This window comes from Aegilops tauschii, chromosome 5 (genome assembly GCF_002575655.3).
Source record: "Aegilops tauschii subsp. strangulata cultivar AL8/78 chromosome 5, Aet v6.0, whole genome shotgun sequence".
Classification (NCBI taxonomy): Eukaryota; Viridiplantae; Streptophyta; class Magnoliopsida; order Poales; family Poaceae; genus Aegilops; species Aegilops tauschii.
This window is the reverse complement of record NC_053039.3, coordinates 537,692,387-537,714,981: the sequence shown is the minus strand read 5'-3', so window position 1 is coordinate 537,714,981 and position 22,595 is coordinate 537,692,387. Positions and strand designations below refer to the sequence as shown.

The window sequence follows — 22,595 nt, the reverse complement described above, 5'->3', positions numbered from 1 at the left end:
ATCACCGTGCAATCATCTTTTCCCTGGCCTTCTTAATGGAGTGGCGTCATTAAGGAGCAACACATTGCTCCAGAACTGGTACAGTGATGTGCTAGAAATGTTGAAGTATACCTGTGTTAGGTCACCTGGCCTACGTCCTATCAACCATATGATAGGATGAGATATGGCGGCGTTAGCGTGATTTAGCTCACCAAATGGATGTGATTCCTCTAACTGAGGCTTGATCCGACCAGAAGACTAGCTCTAGGTAGCATGCCTTTATACGATACATCGTTGTATCATGGATGGCTAATGATCCCCGTGTCATGTGTTGCCATGATCGTGCCCACCGCGTTGTGGGAGAATCGATCTGCACTGTACGTACTGCCTACTAAAAAACATCTTACATTTTGATATAGCGGAAGTACTTTATAGACAGCCATGCCCACCCACCACCACGGAAGCATCCGTCGGAGCCCCTTGCACTTGGTCCGCAAGCTTGACACCACATTCATGAAGCTTCACTAGTATTGGACCAGACATATCGTGTATCCAAGCCACATGACAAAGTGGAAGAGGAGTAAACGTGACATACGTATAAAAGTTGAATGAACCAACCATTATAGAGTAGCTCCTCGAAATACTGGAATAATGTGACCGCACCTATGACCGAGCCTCTTGCTCTCAAGGTTTAAGGCAGACTATTATTTCACTTCCTCATCATAATAAAACAACAACGCTGAACTTATATCAGCTTGAGAGCTCATACAAGTGGCCGGCATGTGAAAATAAGACATCAAAATTAAGATGGACAACAACGAAAAGGACAACACTCCAAGCCTTGCATCCACTCCTCATCGAAAAAATACGAACCAAACCTAAAGCCCAACCCCGAAGAACTACATTGATACACCTGTGGTCGCTAGAAAAAAATAGAAACAACATGGATATATAAATGGTCAGGGTGATTACATGACGCATCACATAATACTAGTACTGAGATTAACATTACAGCAGTAGATTGAGATTCAGACATACGGCACTGAGATCAATCCTGAGTAGTACCTCGATCGAGCTGATCCCCTGCAGCTAGCTGAACTGAACTAATCATCGCACCACTACTTCGACACTACTGTGCCCATGGCTGATTCGGCGCCTCCTTGCGCCCGTGGCCCCACGGCGACTTCCTCGACACCGGCCACCCCGACTCGACATCGACCAGGGTATTCTTCGCATGGCTACCTCGACCACGGCTACACCACCTCTGCTCTCGGCTAACTCGACAAATGGCATAAAGGGTTGCTGCCTTGCTTGACAAACCTCGTCGGTTGTCACTCCAGCCACGCCTTCCGCGATGTATCGACCATTACGACTGTGGGGGGTGTCCGTTGGCTTGCCTTCGGATTCTTCTTCAATCACCGTTTGCGTCGCTACCGTTGTGACTGCGGGGGGATGTTGAGTATATTGATTATTAGGAAAGACGAGATAGACTAGGATTTGTTCTGGCTTGTCTTGTACTCTAAATAGATCATGTACTCTTATATATATATGCCCACGATGCTCAAGCAATACAACGAACTATTCCACCAAATTCCTCTATGCCTTCTAACAGAACTGAACTAATCGGCCACGTACATACATACTCTGCTTGACCTGCTTCTCTGTCCTACTCCCTCAATTCCAAATTACTCGTCGTGGTTTTAGTTCAAATTACTTGTCACCTACCAGGAGGAGGGCCAGGAAGCACATGAGGTCGCCCACAGCGCTGATGAAGATGGCGTCCCCTGGGTCGATGAACATGCACTGGCCGACGATGGTGAGCGCGAGGGCGAGGTAGGCGAAGGCGTAGCTGACCCAGACGCGGTGGCACGGGAGCTGCACAGCCAGCACCGCCGCGGCCGCCTGGAGCACGGCGCAGCACACGATCCCGATGTCCAGGGCGCTCACCTCTGCGGCCACCGCCTCCGCGTGCGTCAGCAGGAAGAAGATGGACTACAGAGGAGAGGAGGACAGCAGCTTGGCGCATCATATTCATACGATCGGAAAATTGGGGATGTAGAACTAGAAGCACAAACACGGTCGGGTAGCTAGTTTAGTTACCCGTGCGGAGATCATGGCGTAGTGCAGGGCGTAGTAGAGGAGGACGACGAAGGCGGGGTAGAACTCGTAAGCGCTGACAATCACGACAGCCTCCGGAGGAGGGGCCAGCGTGTCCTTGGGCACGGTCTCACTCACCGTCGTCACAGGCAGCAGATGTGGCATCTCGCCGTCCATGGTGGATCCGAGCTTCTTTTGCGGGGAGTCCATGTGGATCCAAGCTACCTAGGACGACATCGGCAACAGGGAACGCACTGCTACTTCCCTTGTTTAATTTTCTGTCGCGAAAGAAGAAGAAGATCTGTGAGGGAGGGGAGGGACTCACCGTACGTCGCTGGGAGGTGCTTGCTTCCCTGCTCCGGTGCTCACTAGCTTGTTATGTGAGAGTGGTGCTGGAGGGCGTCGCCTTGGATGCCGGCGGAGGGCCTTTTAAGCAACGCAGCGTGGGCGATAGATGCGAACGACAGAGAGCCAAGAAGCAAAGTGACGCCGCGTGGACCCGCCCCAACACCCACGACGCGTCGAGCCTGATCCTGCTGCACAGAGGTGTGTGTGCGCGCGTGTGTGTATGTGTGTGTGTGTGTGTGTGTGTGTGTGAGAGAGAGAGAGAGAGAGAGAGAGAGAGAGAGAGAGAGAGAGAGATCATAGTACCATCTTTGGAGATGCAATGGGAGGGATGCATACTTTCCTTGCAGATGTAAGGAAATTAATGTGAGTGGAGCTCTGCTCAGGACACACGAGACATGCCGGTAAAAAGATAGCTAGCTCATTTTCAACTAGTAGCCAGTTTGATTTCTAGTAGTTACTACGTGACTCAGTTCATCCATAAGGTTTCATGTGACCACATTCATAAGCTTATTTATCTTGGTTGAGAATGGGGTGATGGGGTTCTGAAGGTCTACATGGTTTTAGCTTGCCCCTTGTCATCTAATCGACAACCGTGTCAAAAAAAGAAGTTGATGGCGATTGATGAGATGACTCCACCAACGAAATAAAGTGGCGAGGCATCAAGTGTTACCCAACAACGCAAGTTTTCAATGCATTATCTTGAGTTGGCCTTTTTTCCCTCACTTTTCGCACCTTTTCCTAATTCCTAGACGAAGACAACAAACCTAAGTCATTCTCTACTTCGTCATGAAGATACCAACTCTTCAATATGAATTTGCTTTAGTTTCAGAGCAACAATTCAGATGTTTGGACCACCAGAGCCTACATCACCAGTTAGTTACCTTAACAAAGTGAGACGGCAATTGTTTGAACATAAGGAAAATCGATCGAAAAGTCCAGGCCTCTCAACACATGAAACATTTTGGCAACCAGCAAAACAAATCAAGATCCTAGTGAATTAGTCCCTCACATGCTCATGTAGCAAAATTCCATACCTCTAAATTGTTTTTTCCATCACTGGTAAATCTTGTCTAACGTCAACCCACGTTACGAGAATGTACCACATACCAAGATTATGAATATTAGTTTAATCATTGAATTAAGCTAGCTTGCATCGGAATTTAGATGGGAATCCTAGTGCACATCAAGTTATAAAAAGATTGTAATTATGTCATAGGAAATCAACCAATTTTTTTGATCAGGTAGCCATTAAATCTACTTGGTTTCAGCATGCCCCTTGTCACTACTTGAAAAGCATGTCAAAAGAAAAAAGAAGGCGCCAGAGATTGATGACATGCCTACACCAAAGTAAAAAGTGGTGAGGCATCATGTGCTACCCAACAACGCAAGTTTTCAAAGCATTATCTTGAGTGAGCTTATATTTTTCACTCACATTTTTCTAACTAGCAAATATGCCCGTGCGTTGCAACGGCAGAGAGAATACATATGTCCCTGTTGCCATAAGCACAATGTTCATGTTTCTCTATGGAGAGAATGTTGTCGTGCCTCAGGTCAACGGTCTTCTATGACAAAAACGGTAGATCAATTAAAGTCAGTGTTCTCCAGGATGCCAGTTCAGAACATAAGATATGATTCTGAGTAAGTTGATCCTTGTGAACAAAGGTAGGTTTAGATAATTAGTTCATTTTCAAATTTAAAAACAAAATAAGGTGTGGTTAGGTCTAAGTTGATTAAAATTTAACCAAGTCTCAATTAAGTGACATAACATATAAAAAAATACATGAATCTTCATGCAAGATCTCAACAATATAGTATCGACTAAGACCTAACGAAGTCTCAATCTACTGGGATTTACCAACACTGAATAAAATAGGAAGAAATGGCAATAACAAATCTAGAGTAATAACACGTTTGTATCAGGTGAGATTAGCACTTTTTCTCTGCTGGTGAGCTCAGAGGAGGAGCATGGCTAGATGGAATCATGGCCTTCCATCACAAGAACATAAGATCACAAATAGCTGTAGAGGGCATGAGGTGATTTACTACCACCGTAACCAATGGAGAAATTATCCCTGTGTGTAGCTAGTATCCGGGAGGTGCTCGTCGGCACTAAACTAGCTATATATTTTTTAGAACCAAGCGCTAGCTATTCCATGTCCAACTCGAATGCGACTTGTTGATTTATTCCTTGGCTGGTCTTGGCCGATTGACGTGTGGCCTTGCTGCCTGGCTCAATCGTTTTGTAGTACGATTCTAAAAAAACGAGTGTGTTTCTTAGAACGTAGCCCTGAGAATTTGACGGAAAAAAATCTCCTTTTAAATCTCAACCGTCGATCTGTGTGGTTAATATAAAATCAACCGATATGAAGGGGTGACGTATGGAGAACTATGAAAGCCTCCTCCCTTTAGTATTAGGTAAAGATTCCTATATGAAGATAACAAATCTAGGCCATTCTCTATTGATTTTTCTTATTTCTCTCTACTTTGTCAGGAAGAGACCTACTCTTAAATAGGAATTAACTTTGCTCAACAAGCAACAGTTCAGATGTTGTTGGACCACTGGAGCCTACATTAGTACATTACCAACTAGTTTCTTTAACAAAGTAAGACGGTCATTGTTTAAACACATGGAAAATCGATCGACCGAAAAGTCCGGACTTCTCAACACGTGAAACATTTTGACATCCAGCAAAAGAAATTAAGATCCAAGTCAATTAGCCCCTCACATGATTATACCAAAAGTCCGTGTCTCTAAATGGTTTTTGCTATGACTCGTAAATTTAATTCAGCATCAACCGATGTTCTAGGAATGTATGGTACCAAAACAAGTGAATGCATGCCAAATATGACCAAAACCATGGTCATCGATATGTTAAAGGCCGTAGTCCCGGATCCCTAGGGAGACATACGACGACAAGATTTACCCGATTGTTTCCATGGTCATCTGGCTTAAAAATCTTGGACTGAGAGGGACGAGCACAAATTGAAGAAATTGATAGCCGGACATGAGAAAATGCTCACCAAGAAATATACGGGTGCTTTTAACATCTAACCGTTTGAGCGCTCATATAGCGTGTGGCATGTGAATAAGCATGGCAATTTGGCTCCCCAAAGGAAAATGCATGAAAAGAAGGACCTCAATAAGCAGGATGACATCCAAACCATGGTGTAGTGTCTCAGATTGCAAGTTCTTGCAATTCTATTCAAGGTTGGGGTCACACAATCTCAACTAAGGGCCTGCAGCAGCCCATTGAACGCCCGTGAAGTCAGGTCCCTCAACATCGAAAATCTGGATCAAAATCCCAGAGGTGCATTTCAGTATAACCCCCTCCCAACAGACACACACACGCACATTAAAAAAATCAATTTTGTTTGTCTCCATTGTTCTAGACACCGTCCCAAAGTTTACATGCAAAATATTCAACATGGTCAAACAATTATTTATAAAACAAAGTAGCATGATCCATGATGACAGGTGTCTCGATAATATTATGCCCATGTTTCAAACAGAATAAAATTTCTCCTTCTGTTTCCGCTTGCGAACTCTATGAAAGGATTTATTATTGTTATCCACATTCCCCTTCAAGGCCAACATTCACTTGATTTCGTATGCTAGAATTCCTCTTGATAAATTCTAAAGCATATCTGGAACTTCATGCGCATACGGATTCCCATCTAAATTCTGGTGGAAGCTGCTTTAATTTACCAGATAGACTTATTGAAGGTCTCATTATGATGTAAATTCCTTAAACCTCAGCTAATCCGCTAACCAATTTTTTTGGACCATATAGGAGAGATTCATGTGTATTAGTTGAGAAAGAAGATAGTCCGATGCCAAAGAAGTCATAGGCCCATAAAATGCAAAAGAGGGACGGCTCAACATAAAAACCTAATTAAACAAAGAAAGAATCATCAACCGGAAAGTTGGCAGTCCATGAGTAAAAAGACGCCAGGTTCCAATCTAAATTGAAGCAAAAGGTACAACACAAGGCATGGAAGCAAGAACCATCTACTACAAAACATGAAACCCTATTGCAAAAACCCAACCTAAAGTCGACAAACATGATGACAACGGTGACTGGGGTACACACATCACAGGGAAAAATCCACCACCAACCTTGAGCCAAACCACTTGCACGAGTATAGGGGCAACATCACCCATCGCCAAGACTTTATTGGTTTATTCATACATGTTCATATTTCCTTCTCAATCGAACCTACTTCTGAATGAAAAACTTTTGCTAAGTGAACACAATGTACTGATACTTATTGAACAGTTCCATTTCACTTAAAAATGACATCCATTTTTCATATTTAAAAATAATTAAACGGCTCAATATGCTGAATATTTAGTTTGGTCATATTAAGATATTTAGTGGGTACAAAATTTAAAATTTGACAACTAAACCTGTTACTTTCAGGTAGATTGATAAAGTATTCTGAAATATAAAAAATACTTCAAGTGTTACCCATGCAATTGCGCAGGCCACTGTACTAGTTCATAAAAAAATACAGTAAATGCGCAAGCCATCATCTTGTATCCAAGCCACGCCATGACAGAGTGCAGGAGCTATGAACGTGACATGCGTATAAAAGTTGAGTGAACAAACCAGTTTAGAGCAGCTCTCCTCGACATACTGGAACAATGTGATACAGCCTATATGACCGAGAAAACCCTACAGGTTTGAACAATGCTCTAAAGGTTCATGGTGGACGATTGTGTCTCTTTTCATAAAAAAACAACAACGTATCAGCTCAAGTGCTCATACAATTGGCCGGCATATATATGGATCCACATCTGAAGAAGAACCTCAATGGAAAGGACGACACTCCAAGCCATACATGCATCCACTCCTCACCGAAAAATCCAAACCAAACCGAAAGCCGAACCCCGATGGCTGCATTATTGCTACGCCAGCGGTTTGCCAGAAAAAATGAGAAATAATTGTCAACATGAGTAACAACATGCATGTGTGCATGCACATACCAATTTCACCAGCGTCAATTAAGCAGAGACTAGATATATATAACCATAATCATCATATAACTCATGTCTGGTCACACAGATAAAAGGTCAAATTCATCAAAGACAACCACAATCTAGATAGCTAGGTGATTTTCAGACGCATCACACAAATGTACTAACTAGCTAGTAGTATATAGTTGTTTTATCCAATTAATTAACATTACATTAGCTAGCTAGTAGATTCGCACATACGGCCAGCACTGAGATCAGTCTTCGCATCATAATGCATACTCGACATTATTCCTTAATTAGAAGTAACTGCGCACTCATCAGTACCTCATCTCATGAGCTGATCCCCTGCCTACTGTTTGCCCTGCTTCTGTCCTACTTCTCACCTCCCAGGAGGCCGAGGAGGTCGAGGAGGAGGGCCAGGAAGCAGAGGACATCGCCCGCAGCGTAGATGAAGATGCCGACGGTGCGCAAGATCCTGAAGAAGTGGTCTCCAGCGGCGAACATGCAGTGGCCGACGATGGCGAGCGCGAGGGCGAGGTAGGCGAAGGCGTAGCGGACTGCGGACCCAGCCGCGGCGGCGCGGGAGCCGCAGAGCCACCGCCGCCGCGGCCACCTGGAGTGCGGCAAAGCACAGCATCCCGACGTGTAGGACGCTCACCTTGGCGGCCTCCGCCTCCGCGCCCGTCAGCAGAAAGAACAAGGACTGCAGAAGAGGAGGACGACGAATCATATATTCCATCGGAAATTTCGACTGAAAAATTGATTGAAACACCAACGTCGGGTCCTAGTTACCAGTGCGGAAGTGATTGCATAATGCAGGGTGTAGAAGAGGAAGGCGATGAAGCCGGGGTAGAACGCCCACTCGCTGACAATCACGACAGCGTCCGGAGGAGGAGCGGCCCGCGTCTCCTTGGAGTTGGACACGGTCTCGCTCACAGTCACAGGCAGCAGATGTGGCATCTCTCCGTCCATGGTGGATCCGAGCTTCTTTTGCGGGGAGTCCATGGATCCGAGCTACCGAGGACGAAATTAGCAACAAGGCACTGTTACTTCCCTTGTTTAATTTTCTGTTGCTAAGGAAGAAGATCGGCGTGGGAGGGGAGGGACTCACCGTACGTCGCTGCTCGATCTGTGTGGGACGTGGGAGGTGCTTGCTTCACTGCTCCGGCAAGGCTGAGGTGTGGGAGGTGCTTGCTATGCGAGGTGTGGCTGGCTGAAGGCTCCTTTAAGGCAAACGAGAGAGAGGCAAGAAGCAAAGTGACGCCGCGTGGACCCGCCCCAACACCCACGACGCGTCGAGCCTGATCCTGCTTCACAGAGGTGTGTGTGAGAGAGAGAGAGAGTCAAGCTAGCAGCCAAGCATGTGATGATCCCGTCTCGTAGCAGTGATGATGGGCATTGGAAACCACCCGAAAGGAGCGCTCATAGTACTCCCTCCGTCCCGAATTATTCGTCGTAAAAATGGATAGAAATGAATGGATCTTAAACTAAAATACATCTAGATACATCCATCTCCGTGACAAGTTTCCGGACGGAGGGAGTACCATCTTTGGCGATGCAATGGGAGGGATGCATACTTCCCTTGCATATGTAAGGAAATGTGAGTGGGGCTCTGCTCAGCACAGACGGGACATGGCAGTAAAAAGATAGCTAGCTCATTTTAGCTGCACACTCAATTTCAACTAGTAGTTTATTTCTAGTAGTAACTACGTGGCTCGGATCATCCATAATGTTTTCTATTACCAAATTCATAAGCTTATTTATCTTGGTTAAGAATGGGGTGGTGGGGTTCCCAAGGTCTACATGGTTTCAGCTTGCCCCTTGTCATCTATTCGGAAAGTGTGTCAGAAGAAAAAAAGGAAAAACTAATATGGCGATTCATGATATAACTTCACCAAAGGCATAAAGTGGTGAGACATCATGTGCTTTCCGACAACGCAAGTTTTCAAGGCATTATCTTGAGTAATTTTTCCCACTTTCGAACCTTTTCCCAATTCCTAGACGAAGACAACAAACCTAAGTCATGCTCTACTTTGTCATGAAGCGACTGACTCTTCAATATGAATTAACTTTGCTCTAAAAGCAACAATTTAGATGTTTGGTCCACCGGAGTCTACATCACCAGCTAGTTGCCTTAACAAAGTGAGCCGGCAATTGTTCAAACATAAGGAAGATGAAAAGACCGCGACCCCGAGCTAGGTTTCCTCCCCTGCTCCCCCCTCCCCCCCCCCCCCCCCCGCCGCCGCCGCCGGCCACCCCTCGCCCCCTCCCGCCGGCGCGCGCCCCCCGGCCTACCTCCCTCTCCCCCCTCCCCCGGTGCCCCCGTTGCCCCCCGAGGCGGCGGAGCGCCCCGCCTCCCAGTCTCGAACCCCTCCTCCTCCATCTCCATTCGCCGCCGCCGGCAGCGGCCTCCGGCGTGCCCGGATGGCGCCGGCGGCGGTGGACGTTCATTCCCCGCACGCCTGGAGGGGGAGTCGGGGCTCCCTCCTGCCCGGCAGCGGTGCTGTTCGGCTCGCGGCGATGGGGCCCGGCGGCGGAGTTCTGTGGGCCTCGGGTGCTCCCGACGTGGCGGTGTGGCCGTTGGCTGTGGGGCGGCGCGGTGGGCGGCTGGCCGGCGGCGCCCGCTCGGCCCAGATCTGGGCCCTTTCGGGTCCCATCTGGGATGGGGCGGGCCTGCGGTCCGGGGCGCGACGGCGTAGCTCCCTGGTGGTGAGGCGAGGCAGCCGTGGATGCGATGGTGATGGCTTCGGCGGCCGGTGTGCTGCAGCGTGGCTGCAGGGACTGTCCGGACCCGTTGGGGGTCCGGCCGGGCCGGTGGTGGCCTGGCAAGTCCCTGTCGCTATGTCCGGTCGGTTCCGCGCGGCGGTGGAGGTTGTTCCCTCCTGTCGGCTGCGTTGCGGTTGCCACCGTGCCCGGTGTCTTCTCATCCTACCTCCAGGTCTCGTGTTGGTGGCCTCTATGAGACGGTGATGATGGTGTGGTATCCGTGGTGGCACAGGCTGGTGGACGGCATGTTGGGCGGTGCGCTTCCGTTTGTCTGGGGTGGTGGTGGTGGTTTCGGGGCGGGACAAATCTCTGGCGGCTCGTTCGCCACCAGCGTGGCTGCGCCCGTGGCCGTTGCCGGACCCTACTAAGGGGCGTCGGTGATACCCTTTCTCCACTCTGAAGGTTCGGACAGACTCGAGCTCTGAAGGTTCAAGGCAGACGGCTGCGTCACATCTTCATAATAAAGGAACATCTTTGAACTTATCAGCTTGAGCACCAGGGGCGGAGGCAGCGCCCGGCGACCTGGGCACTTGCCCGGGCTCGCTGTCTTATGGTTGACGTACTATTGCCTATCACAGCGTACAAGAAGTCCTCTGCATCGTGGTTTACCCAGGCAAATTCTGGCATTCTATGAGTAATGGGCTAATTAACAACCTAGTTAAGAGGCTAACTGCGTTGAAACACGAGCAGCTCAATCAAGCGGCCTCCAATGCATAGTTGCATACACGTATTGTCGGACTTGACACGAGTACTCCCTTCGTTTTTGAAATAGTGTACTTCCAACTTGTTGAACTTTTTTAAAAGACGACACTGCTTCAAGCCACACATCCACCCACTCCTCATCGAAAAATCCAAACCAAACCGAAAGCCGAACCCCCCGATGGACTGCATTGATACGCCAGCTGTTTGCCAGAAAAAATGAGAAATAATTCTCAACACGAGAAACAACATATGTGTGCACACATATGAACTGCAGTACCAATTTCAACGGCATCAATTATCCGGAAACTGGATATATATAACCATAATACCATATAACTGACGTCTGGTAACCATAGGTCAATTCATCAAAGACAAACCACAATTATCTAGGGTGATTATACAACGCATCACACAATCTAGGGAGTATTAACTACGTAGTACTGAGATTAACACTAGTAGATTCAGGCAGACCGCACTGAGATGAATCGTCACAGCAGCATGCATACTCTACATTATTCCTTAATTAAAAATGACGCACTAGTCAGTACAGTAGCTAATTTTCAACAGTAGCTAGTTTGATGTCTAGTAGCATAGCATACACATGGGCACTGCTAGCATTGAGTTGCATTGATGCATATTACTGCGTGACGTGGATCATCCGTAAAGTGTTTTTAGGAGCACATTCATAAGCTTAATTATCTTGACTGATAATAGGTGCACGTGCACTACACCATGGCCAAAGAATAGGGCAGGGGTCAGCACGTGGTGGGGTTCCCAAGGTCTACACGGTTTCAGCTTGTCTCTTGTCATCTATTTGAAAAGTGTGTCAAAAAAGGCGATGATGATTGATGGCATGTCCCACAAAGACATAAAGTGGTGAGGCATCATGTGCTATCCAAAAACGTAAGTCTTGAACAAGTTTTTTCTCTCTCGTTTTTCACACATTTTTTCAATTTTTAAGAGGATGACAACAAACCTAAGTCATTCTCTATTTTACTGCTTTCTCTACTTTATTAGGAAGACTCCGACTCGTCTATGGGAATTAGCCTTACTTTAAAAGCAATATTCCAGATGTTGGTTGACCACCAGAGCCTACATTACCAGCTAGTTGCTTGAACTAAGTGAGATGATCATTCTTTGAACACTTGGAAAATCGATCGATCAAAAGTACGGACCTCTCAACACATAAAAACATTTCAGCATCCAGCAAAAGAACTGAGGATCCTAGTGAGTTTGTTCTTCACATGATCATATAACAAAAATCCATACCTCTAAACGGCTTGTGCTACGACCCATAATTTTTCTTTAGTGTCAACCGATGTTTACATAATGTACGGCATACCAACATCATCAGCATAAGATCAAACTATCTTGCGTGGGACTTCAGATGGGAATCCATGTGCACCTCAGACTGTAAATATGTTGTGGAATTGGTTCAACATAATTCTGTCATAGGAAATCAAGTGAAGATTGACTCCTTAAAGGGATGAAAACACTTAACAGTCACGATACACCGAATGTGCATGCGTCCCCTCAACACATGTGCCGCCCGGATGGTGGATTTACAAGATGAACACATCATTCCTGAAGCTCGCAATGCCCACACCAAGTACGTGTCGTCCACAAGCCGTGCTGTGCTACCGTGCACACATCACCACACCTCGACCGAGCAGCACTGCCAATGGCCAAGCCACGTGCCGCCGCCATTGCGCTACCATGCTCCACCATGGTCACATCATGGGCAACCCAACTGGTTCTCGCACTTGCCATTACGCCCCTAATATGCCAGGATCAATCCTCTAGGGGACATCAACGTTAGAGCATGGTAATATTTAGCATAACATCATAAAAACCTTCTCCATGCTATAAATGACATGCGTCTGAAGGTTGAGCTATCTCTCAACGGGCCAAGCATTGTAGAGCAACTCTTCGACATAGTCAAAATATATGCTCGGATGTATGACCCAAACTACGAGTTCGGACAACCACTCTGATCCAAAGGTTCAGGGAGGTTGTTTCTTTATATAAAATATAAGGCCCAAGAAACACTGCGTGACTACACACAACCTTTCTCCCGAACAAGTGAGTATATGCCAAATTCGACCAAGGTCAACAATATGTTGCCTATAATCACATATCCCCAGGGAGACATATCACATATGCCAAGATTTATTGATTTTTATCCATGATCATCTGGATAAAAAGTCAATTGTCGAGAGGGATGAGTACAATTGAAAAAATTAACAAGCAAACATGAGGAAATGCTCACCGAACAATGTACATGTTCTTTGAGCATCTAAGAGTTTGAGCGCATATATTGCATGTGGTGTGTGGATAAGCATGGCAATTTGGCACCCCAAAGGAAAATGCTCGGCAGGACAACACTCAAAGATTCACGGCCTGGATCATACAATCTCAAAAGAGGGCCTGTAATACCCCATCGGAGAGTCGGTGAGCGTCAGATCACTCAACACCAAAAAATGGACCAAAACCCAGGAGGTGCAATTCGGTACCCCCCCCCCCCCCCCCCCCCAAAAGGCCCCAACCCACCCACATAAAATATTACTCCCTCTTAGTATAACTTTGTACTAAAGTTAGTATAAAGTCGAGACAGCTCTTTTGGGACGGAGTGAGTAAAATTTAGTTGTTCACCATTGTTCTACAGTCTAGACATCCTCCCTAAGTTTACATATAAAACATTCAACATGATCAAACAATTATTTGTAAAATAAAGTAGCATGCTCCAAGATGTTAGGTATCTGCTAGATAATATTATGCTCATGTTTCAAACAAAAGGAGGAACACCCAGATACGGCAACGAGGTGATTAGATTTAATCGTAGACGATAACGAAGGGAACCGAGGTGGCTAGATCTACCTGCCACTACGGAAGAATGGGCAGGGACAGGCGCATCACTGCCACCCTGGACGGGGTATTGGTCAAGCAAGGAGGTCACCTTGGGGAGCTGCTCCGGCCAAGCAGGGAAACCACCGCAGCCACCCGCACAAAGGCCACCAATACTCACCCAATGCCGCTAGCTAGAAAAGCCAACTTAAAATAAAACCAGAAATGATTACGAAGATCATGACGAGGAAAACAACAGAGAGAGATGGTCATGCAGCCGCCGTCCAATATGCGGGCTTCGCTCGGCAGGGGCAAGAGAGAGGAGTGTGGGAAAGTTGGCGGCCTTGGAGTTCGAGAGAGGAGTCACTATCTTTGTTCCCCCCCCCCCCCCCCCCCCCCCGCGCACCCATGACCTCAAGAAAAATTATTAGGTGTACCAATATCCATTTAGTGAGCTATGACCTATGAGCATGCGAGGGATTAATTCAATAAGATCTTGATTTTTTGCTGGATGACAACATGTTTCGTGGGTTGAGAGCTCTGGACTTTTGATCAGTCGATTCTTGACGCGTTTAGAGCAGATTAATTTGTGACCGTCTCACTTTGTTAAAGCAACTACCTCAGTTGCTCGGTGCAGCATGAGTAGTACAATCGATGGGCCATCGGAGCAGAAATGGAAAACCGTGTTTTTTGTGAAATGGAAAACCGTGTAGACTCTTGGAGCCCCACATCCTCACATTCTTGGCAAAGATAGTACTACAGTGCAGTTATTGAGTGCACATGCTGACATGCATTTGTAGACATGAGCACAACAAACAGGCAATGCCACCGAGCACGCTACTGGCATGCAAAATGGGCAAAGTGATGGCCAACTCCACTGCATGACCCCAAACGGACGTCCGGTTTGGCCGGATTTTGTCCCTTTGGGGCGCCGATGGGTTCGCCCATGTCCGCGTTTGTCCGATGGGTCGTGGGTGCGCCCAACGCGCGGCCGCACCCCAAAACCTGTCCGTGGTGGACGTGAATAAAAAAATATAAAAACTTAAATGAAACGACTAAAAAGTAAATAAACGCAGTTAAAAAAATATAAAACATATATAGGGGTTCCGGCCACAAAACGGCCCAGTTTCTCAGTCCACTTAAACGGCTCAGTTTCATAATTAACTTCAAAACAAAATAAAAACGCCTCCCGCACGCTCCTGCCACGCCCGTCGATGTCGTGGCCGTGGCCGTCTTCACTGGCCGCCGGTGTCGTCGTCGTCGCTGACGAGGTCGACGTAGGCCGGCGGCGTCCAGAGGTGGGCCGGCGGTGCGTGGTAGACGGGGGCGGACTGGACGGCGGGAGGTGCCTGCACCACCTCCTCCCGTGGCGACGCCTCCCGCTCCGGTGACCGCGGCGGCGTCAGGCGCCAGTTCACGCCCACGGCGTCGGCCATCTCGTATGCCGTGCACGACCAGCCCACCCCTGGCCCACCAGGGCCGGGTGGAACGCGACCACCAGCGGCTCCTCCATCACCTCCTCCTTCGCCACCATCTCCAGCTCGGGGATGGCGACCTCGCCGGCGGCGGAGCGGGCCATCATCTCCTCGAGGCCCTCCCACTGGCGCTCATCGTGCGTGCTCATGGAGTCCTCCATGACGCGCGCAACGAGACGGGCCTCCTCCTCCTCCGTCATGCGAGGAGGTGGTGGTGGCGATGGAGATGGCGAAGGCGACGGCGTGGGCGTCACGCCGCGCACCCGCCTACGCCCGCGCTCCTAGGAAGCAGGCGCTGCGCGCTCCCGACGTGGCCGCCGCGGACTAGACGCCGTGCCGGCGAAGAAGGAGGCGCGCCGCACGTCGTGGTCGTCCCTGAGCCAGGTGTCCCAGAGGACGGAGTCGGGGGCGTACCTGGCGTCGTAGAAGAGGTCGTCGGGGAGGAGGCGGCAGCGGTGCTCGATCTCCTCGTCGCGCGCACGGCCACTCGTCGGGACCGGCGGGATCGGGACCCGGTCGGCGGAGAGATGCCAGTTATTGGGGAGATGGACGTCGCTCCAGGGGAGCGGCGTCCTCGTCTCCCAATAACGGCGGCACACCGACGCGCGGATGTAATGCCGGTCGCGCTCGCCGGCGGACGAGGGCGCGATGGAGAACGCGGGCGGCGCGGGGGCCCGGCGTGGTGGCGATGGCGACGCGGGCTCCTCCTTCTTCACCGAGCCGCGGTGGCGTCCCGACGAGGAGCCAGCCTCGCGGTCGTGCTTGCCTTTGCGGCCATAGTTCCATAGCCCCATGGCTGCGGGCGGCCGGCCGGCGAGTTCTTGGCTAGGGTTTGGGACTGGCGCTGTCGGGTTTCGAGGAGGCCGCGGGGTGGCGTGGGGCAGTGTGGACGACGACCGGTGGGAGATGGGGCCGCCCGCTCGTGCGCATTGATGTGGGCGGGTGGGAGGTGGCCGCCTGCCACGCGGCCCCGACGCGGACGAGGCGCGCGTCCGTTTGGTGTCCGCCGCGACCCAAACCCGGCGCAAGTTTGCGCTCGAAATGGATCGGCCCAGACACAAAACGGACAAGATGGGTCCGGACCGTCGCGCGCTGGGCCGCCTCGTTTCTTCCTTTTACCCCAATCGGACGGGGCCGGACAGGATGGGGTCGCGCGGTGGAGTTGGCCTAACGTACTAATAGCATAGTCATCAGTTAAAAGTTACTAGTAACTAGTACCACTCTAGCTACCTGGCAAGTAGTTTGCCACTACGTGATAACACCAAAAATAAATAAATAACGAATGGGTTCTCATGAACAAGGTAACAAGAGCATCAATTTGTAGACAACACATTAAGCACTTGGATACTTGAAAAAGGAGCAACATACGTATTTCAGAGCTAGCAAGCAAGCTCGTACGTGGGTGTTGCATATTCTTTTGGTGATCTCTCTTATGACGATCTCTATACATTTTCTTGTCTAGGTACGACGTCATGCCGGCCTACAACAAGAAATCAACCACCATCTCCACCGGTGGAGAGGAACTCCGCCGCATTCAGCGAGCCGTTCATCATCGTTCACAAGCCCTTGTGATTTGTAGCTACTCGTCATCTACGCTCCAAAGCTCTATCCCTATGTGATTTTGTATACTCTGTACACTTAGTTGCGAGTTGTTCCAAGTTTCTGAATACTGATGTGACAAGATGGATGAATCAACCTGAACAATAGGTTCAGAAGAAATGCAGGGATGCAAACAGTTGCTAGTCGACATAGGCGGTGGGTTGGATTTAACTACACACAGAGAATGATCACTGCAGCATGCCCTGACACTGCAGCACCAACAGGAACGCGCACTGTTGGATGGGAGCGGAGAGCAGCCTGAAGCTGACGAACAGGTTCAGAAGCTGTGAGAGGGTGTTGAGTCAACAAAATGTTGAGATTCTGCTGTCTTCAGTGTTGTGTGAGCTAGGCGTACCACGTCGGACTGTTATTTTATTGTGTTCCAAATTCCATACAAGTGTTGTACTACAGATGGAGTCCTACCGGACTACGGCATGCCAACCGTGCTAGACGTAGCATGACTACAACTCTGTTTCGTGTCCACCAAGAAAGAGAGTTGTTTGCCCCTTTATATAGTACCAGCTAGTCATAGAATAGATGAGAGAGATCCACCAGATTAGCACGTAGAGGGTTTGTTCTCTCGTGTAATGTAATACTCCTCCCAATTATAGTGATTGCGCCTTCATGCGTCCGTGGTTTTCTCCCGCAAGGGTTTTCACGTAAAAATCTCCGTGTCTCTCTGTCTCGTTTATTTCTCGTTATTATCTAACAAGTGGTATACAGAGCTGAGGTTCGAGATACGAGTTTGAGACGAGAGAATTAGGGCTGCGGTCCGCCACCGCCGCAATCGCCGAGACCGACGAGGATTCAATCTACGCGTCACCGAGCAATCGGGTCGACGAGGTTAACTTTTTTCGAAGGCTGCTGTGTGCTGGCGATACGTCAAGTCGCAGGTTCCGTCGAGATCGACGGGAACCGTTCGTACGCGCGCAGATCACGCGAGGGGCTTCGCTGCAACTCCATCGTTCTGGCACGGTCCGCCTAGCTGCCGCTGGTGCTTACCAAAGCAACCGGCTTCAAGTCTCGAGATTCAGGCCACGTTGTGCTGGTGTGCTGCTGCTACTTCGCATCAACCAAACAAAGTACAGTACAATACTATTACTACTCTGGATAAGACTGCTGCTAGTGCTCCTGTTCATCATTTGAAGGCTACAGTGCACGTTGATTATTGTGCAGTATACCCCGTTGCTCCTGTAAACACAACCAGGTGCTATTTATCCTGTTTTTCGTCTGGTCCGCATATTAATTCTGTCAAGAATTTTTCTATCGGCTTGTACTACTTTGTGAACACATATTTAATCTACTCATGGCATCCATGGAGTACGATGTTCCGCTGCTGAATCGTGACACGAGGTTTACCCTATGGCAAGTCGAGATGCGAGCGTTGTTGGCGCAAGCCAATTATCAGGATGCACTCAGTTTTTCTTCAAGGTGGAGTTTTGAGGATTATGGCCCGTCGGGATAATGGGTGCAATTTGCTGCAGTTATTTGAAGAACACAATTCAGTTATCAAGAAAAAAAGGGTATGGAGGAGGTAATTATTAAGCCTGTTGGTAGCCAGCATATACACTATTCTCTCCATAGTGTTTTGTTGTTATGCATGTGAAGGTTTTGTTTGATATTCATGTTCGTGATGAGAATCAATTAAGGTGCAAGAAGGAGATTGATTTGTTTCTGCTAGATACTACAACATTTAGCGCTGTTAAGTTTCAAGTGCAATTCAGTTGTCTTTGCTCTTTCAAGAGGGGTCTATTGCAGAGTTGAAACTCCGTTGCATGTTAAGATGGTTCCTTCATCCGACAGTTGTTCTACAAGGACAGTTTATGACCATGTCATGGATTTTTCATTAACCACTACAAGTCGGCAGTTTTTTGGGTGCACGCGATGCCATCCGTACCATATGCTCTTGCATGAGTATTCTTTGCCGAGGTTTGTGCTTTCTGTTTTGAAGCACGTTCAGATTTCATGAGATGAGTTCTTCACAATGCGATGTGCACCAAGATGTTGCACTATGATGACTTATGTCATTTGATGATTGATCAATTTCAGTTTTTGAGTTCATTAGTCCTATGGACGTTTCCAGGCACAAGGTTTACTTGTGATGACTTTAATTGAGGAGTTGATGCTATCTATGATTATTGTAAGGGATTTGTCTCAAGGTGGAGTGTTATTTTATTGTGTTCCAAATCCCATACAAGTGTTGTACTACAGATGGAGTCCTACCGGACTACGGCATGCCAACCGTGCTAGACGTAGCATGACTACAACTCTGTTTCGTGTCTACCAAGAAAGAGAGTTGTTTGCCCCTTTATATAGTACCAGCTAGTCATAAAATAGATGAGAGAGATCCACCAGATTAGCACGTAGAGGGTTTGTCCTCTCGTGTAATGTAATACTCCTCCCAATTATAGTGATTGCGCCTTCGTGCGTTCGTGGTTTTCTCCCGCAAGGGTTTCCACGTAAAAATCTCCGTGTCTCTCTGTCTCGTTTATTTCTTGTTATTATCTAACACGGACGCTGCGACCGAACCCAAAGTTCACCGGCTCAATTACCACGCGTACTTCAGGAAGGGTCGTTCGTCGATGACCAGAACGCACGAAACGATTCTAGTCTCATCATCTCACCTGCATCCCCTCTTCCTCGTCTACTTTTGTCTTCTTCGATCTCACTTACTCCTCCGTAAACCAGTTGGTCTGCATCTCCCAGGAGGAAGAAATGGGTGTCTCTAAGAGGGTCGTTATTGGAATTCATTCAGGATCCGACCGTTGAGTTCAGCACAAGTATATATTACATTACATATAAGATCAAAGGAATGAAATCGCAAATCGAAACAGATGTATCGCGCGATCCAGTGGCCCTCCTCCTCCTTGACCGTCGGCTAATTATGCTGTTGTGACGCCCCTCGTGCGATCCAGTGGCCCTCCAGTGGCAAATCGAAACACAAGCGCCAGGAGGGGGCCAAGGAGGAGGGCCAGGAAGCAGATGATGTTGCCCGCAGCGCATTCGTAGATGCCGAGGGTGCAGGTGATTCTGGAGTAGCAGTCTGCTCGGGCGAAGTACATCCAGTGGCCGGCGATTGTGAGCGCGAGGGAGAGGTAGGCCAAGGCGTAGCGGACCCAGACGCGGCGGCACGGGAGCTCCATAGCCAGCACCGCCGCGGCCGCCTGGAGCGCGGCGCAGCACACGATCCCGATGTCCAGGGCGCTCGCCTCCGCGTCCTTCTGCGGAAAGAACATGGACTGCAGTGGAGCGCAGAGGACGATGCGCATCATTTCATCGGAAACATGCATACATGGCCACAGAATTAACACGGCTCCTAGTCCTAGTTACCAACGGCACTTACCAGTGCGGAGGTGAGGAGCGCCCAAACGCCGTAGAAGAGGAACAAGAAGAAGGGGGTGATGAGCGCCCAAACGCTGACAAGTGCGACAGCGGCCGGACAAGCGGCCACCGTCGGGCTCACAGGAACCACACCAGGCATCTCCACCTCCATGGATCCAACCTTCTTGTTCTGCGCCGACCCCGTGGATCCAACCTTCTTGTTCTGCGCCGACTCCATGGATCCAAGCTAGATCTGTCGTGAAAGAAGCGGTCTAATTTTCAACCGGAGAAGAAGCTTGGACTCGAGACCAGTGAAGTATCAGATGAAGATGAAAAATAAACAGGAGAAAGAATTGAAGCTAGATCTGTCGCGAAGGAAGCTAGATCTGTCGCGAAAGAAGAAGAGGAAGATCGGTGCGGGATGGGAGGGACTCACCGTCGCTGATGGATCGGTGTGAGAGGTGGCGAGGTTCTTCTCTGCTGCTCCGCTACTCCCTACTCCCTAGCTAGCCTGCTATGCGAGCGTGGTGCTTCTGCTGATCTCCTCTCGTGACAGTGATCACGGGCAGAACAAAACCATGGGGAAGGAGAGCGCGGGCATACCATCTTCGGCGATGCATACTTTCCTTTCAGATTTACAGAAATGGAGTGAAAGCTCAGCACACGCACATGACAGTAAAAAAGATAGCACGCTCATTTTAGTGTTGTGCTAGCTAGCTGCACGCTCATTTTCAACTACTAGTAGTTTGATTTCTAGTAGCATACGTATGCAAACCCCCGGATGAGTCGGCAAAGCTATGCCGACGGCCCCCGTTAGCCCCGTCGGCGTAGGCCTCACGCCGTCAAACGGCCGTCGCCGCCCGGATAGCCGGGCCCACAGGTATGCCGACAGCCATCACCACCGCCGCCGCCTGGAGTGCGGCGCAGCACACGATTCCGATGTCCAGGGCGCTCGCCTCCGCGTCCCTCTGCGGAAAGAACATGGACTGCAGTGCAGAGGACGATGCGCATCATTCCATCGGAATCGGAAACATGCATGGCCACAAGATTAACACGGCCGTAGTCCTCCTAGTTCCCACTTACCAGCGCGGAGGTGAAGAGCGCCCAAACGCCGTAAAAGATGAACAAGACGAAGGGGGTGAGGAGAGCCCAAACGCTTACAAATCCGACAGCGGCCGGAAGAGCGGCCACCGTCGCGCTCACAGGAACCACACCAGGCATCTCCACGTCCATGGAGCCAACCTTCTTCTGTGCGGAGTCCATGGATCCAAGCTAGATCTGTCACCAAAGAAGCGATGAGGAAGAAGAGGAAGCAAAGCGACGACGCATAGCTGCACAGTGCACTGCACACACAGAGAGGGAGAGGGAGAGAGAGAGAGCGCGCGGAGAGCTGTACATGTGAGTCACGCACGTGACATCAAAAAGATAGCTAGCTAATTTTAGCTACACGCTCATTTTTCATCTAGCACATTGATTATTGGTAGCATCACTACTGGAATTTTCATATAGACCGGGTGTCGGCGTCTTCGCCGAGAGCCAAAACACGGGCACTCGGCAAAGTAAAGAAGACCGAGAGCCGCACTCGGCAAAGGGAATAAGTCAGCAAACACTCGACAATGCCGACAGTATTGCTCGGCAAACAGGCTATACACGGCAAAGGCACTATTTGCCGAGGGCCATCTGGCCACACACGGCAAAGTTTTGCCACGTGGCACATTCGGCGGCGAGTAACGGTACGGTTACGTTTGCAACAATTTGCCGAGAGTGGCTCTTGGCAAAGATTTAGTCCCACCTCACCTGCCGACTAGCAAAATGACTTGTTTAAATAGTTCAATAGTCCAACCGCATTAAGCTTCGGTCTTCTCTCATTACTAAGAGTCCATACAATCACTATGAATCTTCTAGTGGCTGTTACCCGGGAGTGGCTCTCGGCAAACGAGTAGTTGCCGAGAGTGGCTCTCGGTAATGATAAGGCCACCATCAAAGTTTAGTCACACATCGCCATGCCTACGCCTTGCACAGACGAGGGAGGGGCATGCCCTAACACCGGGTTACCGAAAGTACCTCGGTGTCATTCCTGATGCAACCGTTGAAATCCTCGGAAAATTGTACGATGGTAGGATTGCTCGGGATCTGGCACGATGTCATCACAGGGCCTCTGTAGGGTGTGGTAAAAGTTTGGACGCGTTTCAAGTAAGCCTCCCATGAGGCCGCGTGTAAACCGCACCGTCTCCGAGCTAGTATCTGGGTATCGAGAGGGGACGTGTCCGGTTTGTGCAGGAAGTGCTGATCATGTTGCTCCGCTGGCCTCGAAACTTCTCGTGCTCTAAGAGGGGGAAACCGCATGGCACGTGCCACGGCCTCGCATTTTCGGGGACGCGCGCAATATTCGAGAAATTTATTGCTCTGCTAGGGTTTCATCACCGGGAATTGCAGATCAGCAAGGCGGCACATGAAATCATGCTGGGTAGCGTCATGGTGAATCA

General features: G+C 49.1%; 3 protein-coding genes and 1 long non-coding RNA gene across 5 annotated transcripts; all 4 read right to left on the bottom strand.

The window, feature by feature from the left end:
• Positions 1-669: 669 nt before the first annotated feature.
• On the bottom strand, positions 670-2,586 carry LOC109763360 (uncharacterized). Of its 2 annotated transcripts, XM_045229293.2 has the most exons (4): positions 2,402-2,586; positions 2,080-2,330; positions 1,705-1,971; positions 670-1,421 (listed from the first exon to the last, which is right to left on the bottom strand). In XM_045229293.2, exons 2-4 carry the CDS (start codon positions 2,284-2,286, stop codon positions 1,410-1,412), a joined length of 486 nt encoding a protein of 161 aa, XP_045085228.1. In that variant the 5' UTR covers positions 2,287-2,330; positions 2,402-2,586; the 3' UTR covers positions 670-1,409. The 2 variants fall into 2 exon arrangements, with proteins under 2 accessions (XP_045085228.1, XP_020177787.1); XM_020322198.4 differs by lacking the exon at positions 670-1,421 and having other exon boundaries at positions 1,504-1,971; positions 2,402-2,561.
• A 4,843-nt stretch (positions 2,587-7,429) lies between these two features.
• Positions 7,430-8,625, bottom strand: LOC109763358 (uncharacterized). Its single transcript, XR_002232911.3, has 3 exons — positions 8,514-8,625; positions 8,195-8,416; positions 7,430-8,105 (listed from the first exon to the last, which is right to left on the bottom strand). It is a non-coding gene; the product is annotated as an uncharacterized lncRNA (long non-coding RNA).
• A 6,845-nt stretch (positions 8,626-15,470) lies between these two features.
• On the bottom strand, positions 15,471-15,983 carry LOC141023121 (uncharacterized). Its single transcript, XM_073499448.1, has one exon. It carries the CDS (start codon positions 15,981-15,983, stop codon positions 15,471-15,473), a length of 513 nt encoding a protein of 170 aa, XP_073355549.1.
• Positions 15,984-19,510: 3,527 nt separating this feature from the next.
• LOC120964156 (uncharacterized) lies at positions 19,511-21,516 on the bottom strand. The gene is made up of 4 exons (XM_040388578.3): positions 21,193-21,516; positions 20,546-21,095; positions 20,132-20,362; positions 19,511-20,027 (listed from the first exon to the last, which is right to left on the bottom strand). Exons 3-4 carry the CDS (start codon positions 20,345-20,347, stop codon positions 19,671-19,673), a joined length of 573 nt encoding a protein of 190 aa, XP_040244512.1. The 5' UTR covers positions 20,348-20,362; positions 20,546-21,095; positions 21,193-21,516; the 3' UTR covers positions 19,511-19,670.
• Positions 21,517-22,595: the final 1,079 nt, after the last annotated feature.

Excerpts from the sequence above, each read along its gene's own strand:
- LOC109763360 (XM_020322198.4), bottom strand. The coding sequence starts at position 2,286 with ATGGACTCCCCGCAAAAGAAGCTCGGATCCACCATGGACGGCGAGATG. Across the intron at positions 1,972-2,079 it reads ACGCCATGATCTCCGCACGG|TCCATCTTCTTCCTGCTGAC; the intron begins GTAACTAAACTA and ends TCTCCTCTGTAG.
- LOC141023121 (XM_073499448.1), bottom strand. The coding sequence starts at position 15,983 with ATGGGGCTATGGAACTATGGCCGCAAAGGCAAGCACGACCGCGAGGCT.
- LOC120964156 (XM_040388578.3), bottom strand. The coding sequence starts at position 20,347 with ATGGAGTCGGCGCAGAACAAGAAGGTTGGATCCACGGGGTCGGCGCAG. Across the intron at positions 20,028-20,131 it reads CGCTCCTCACCTCCGCACTG|TCCATGTTCTTTCCGCAGAA; the intron begins GTAAGTGCCGTT and ends GCTCCACTGCAG.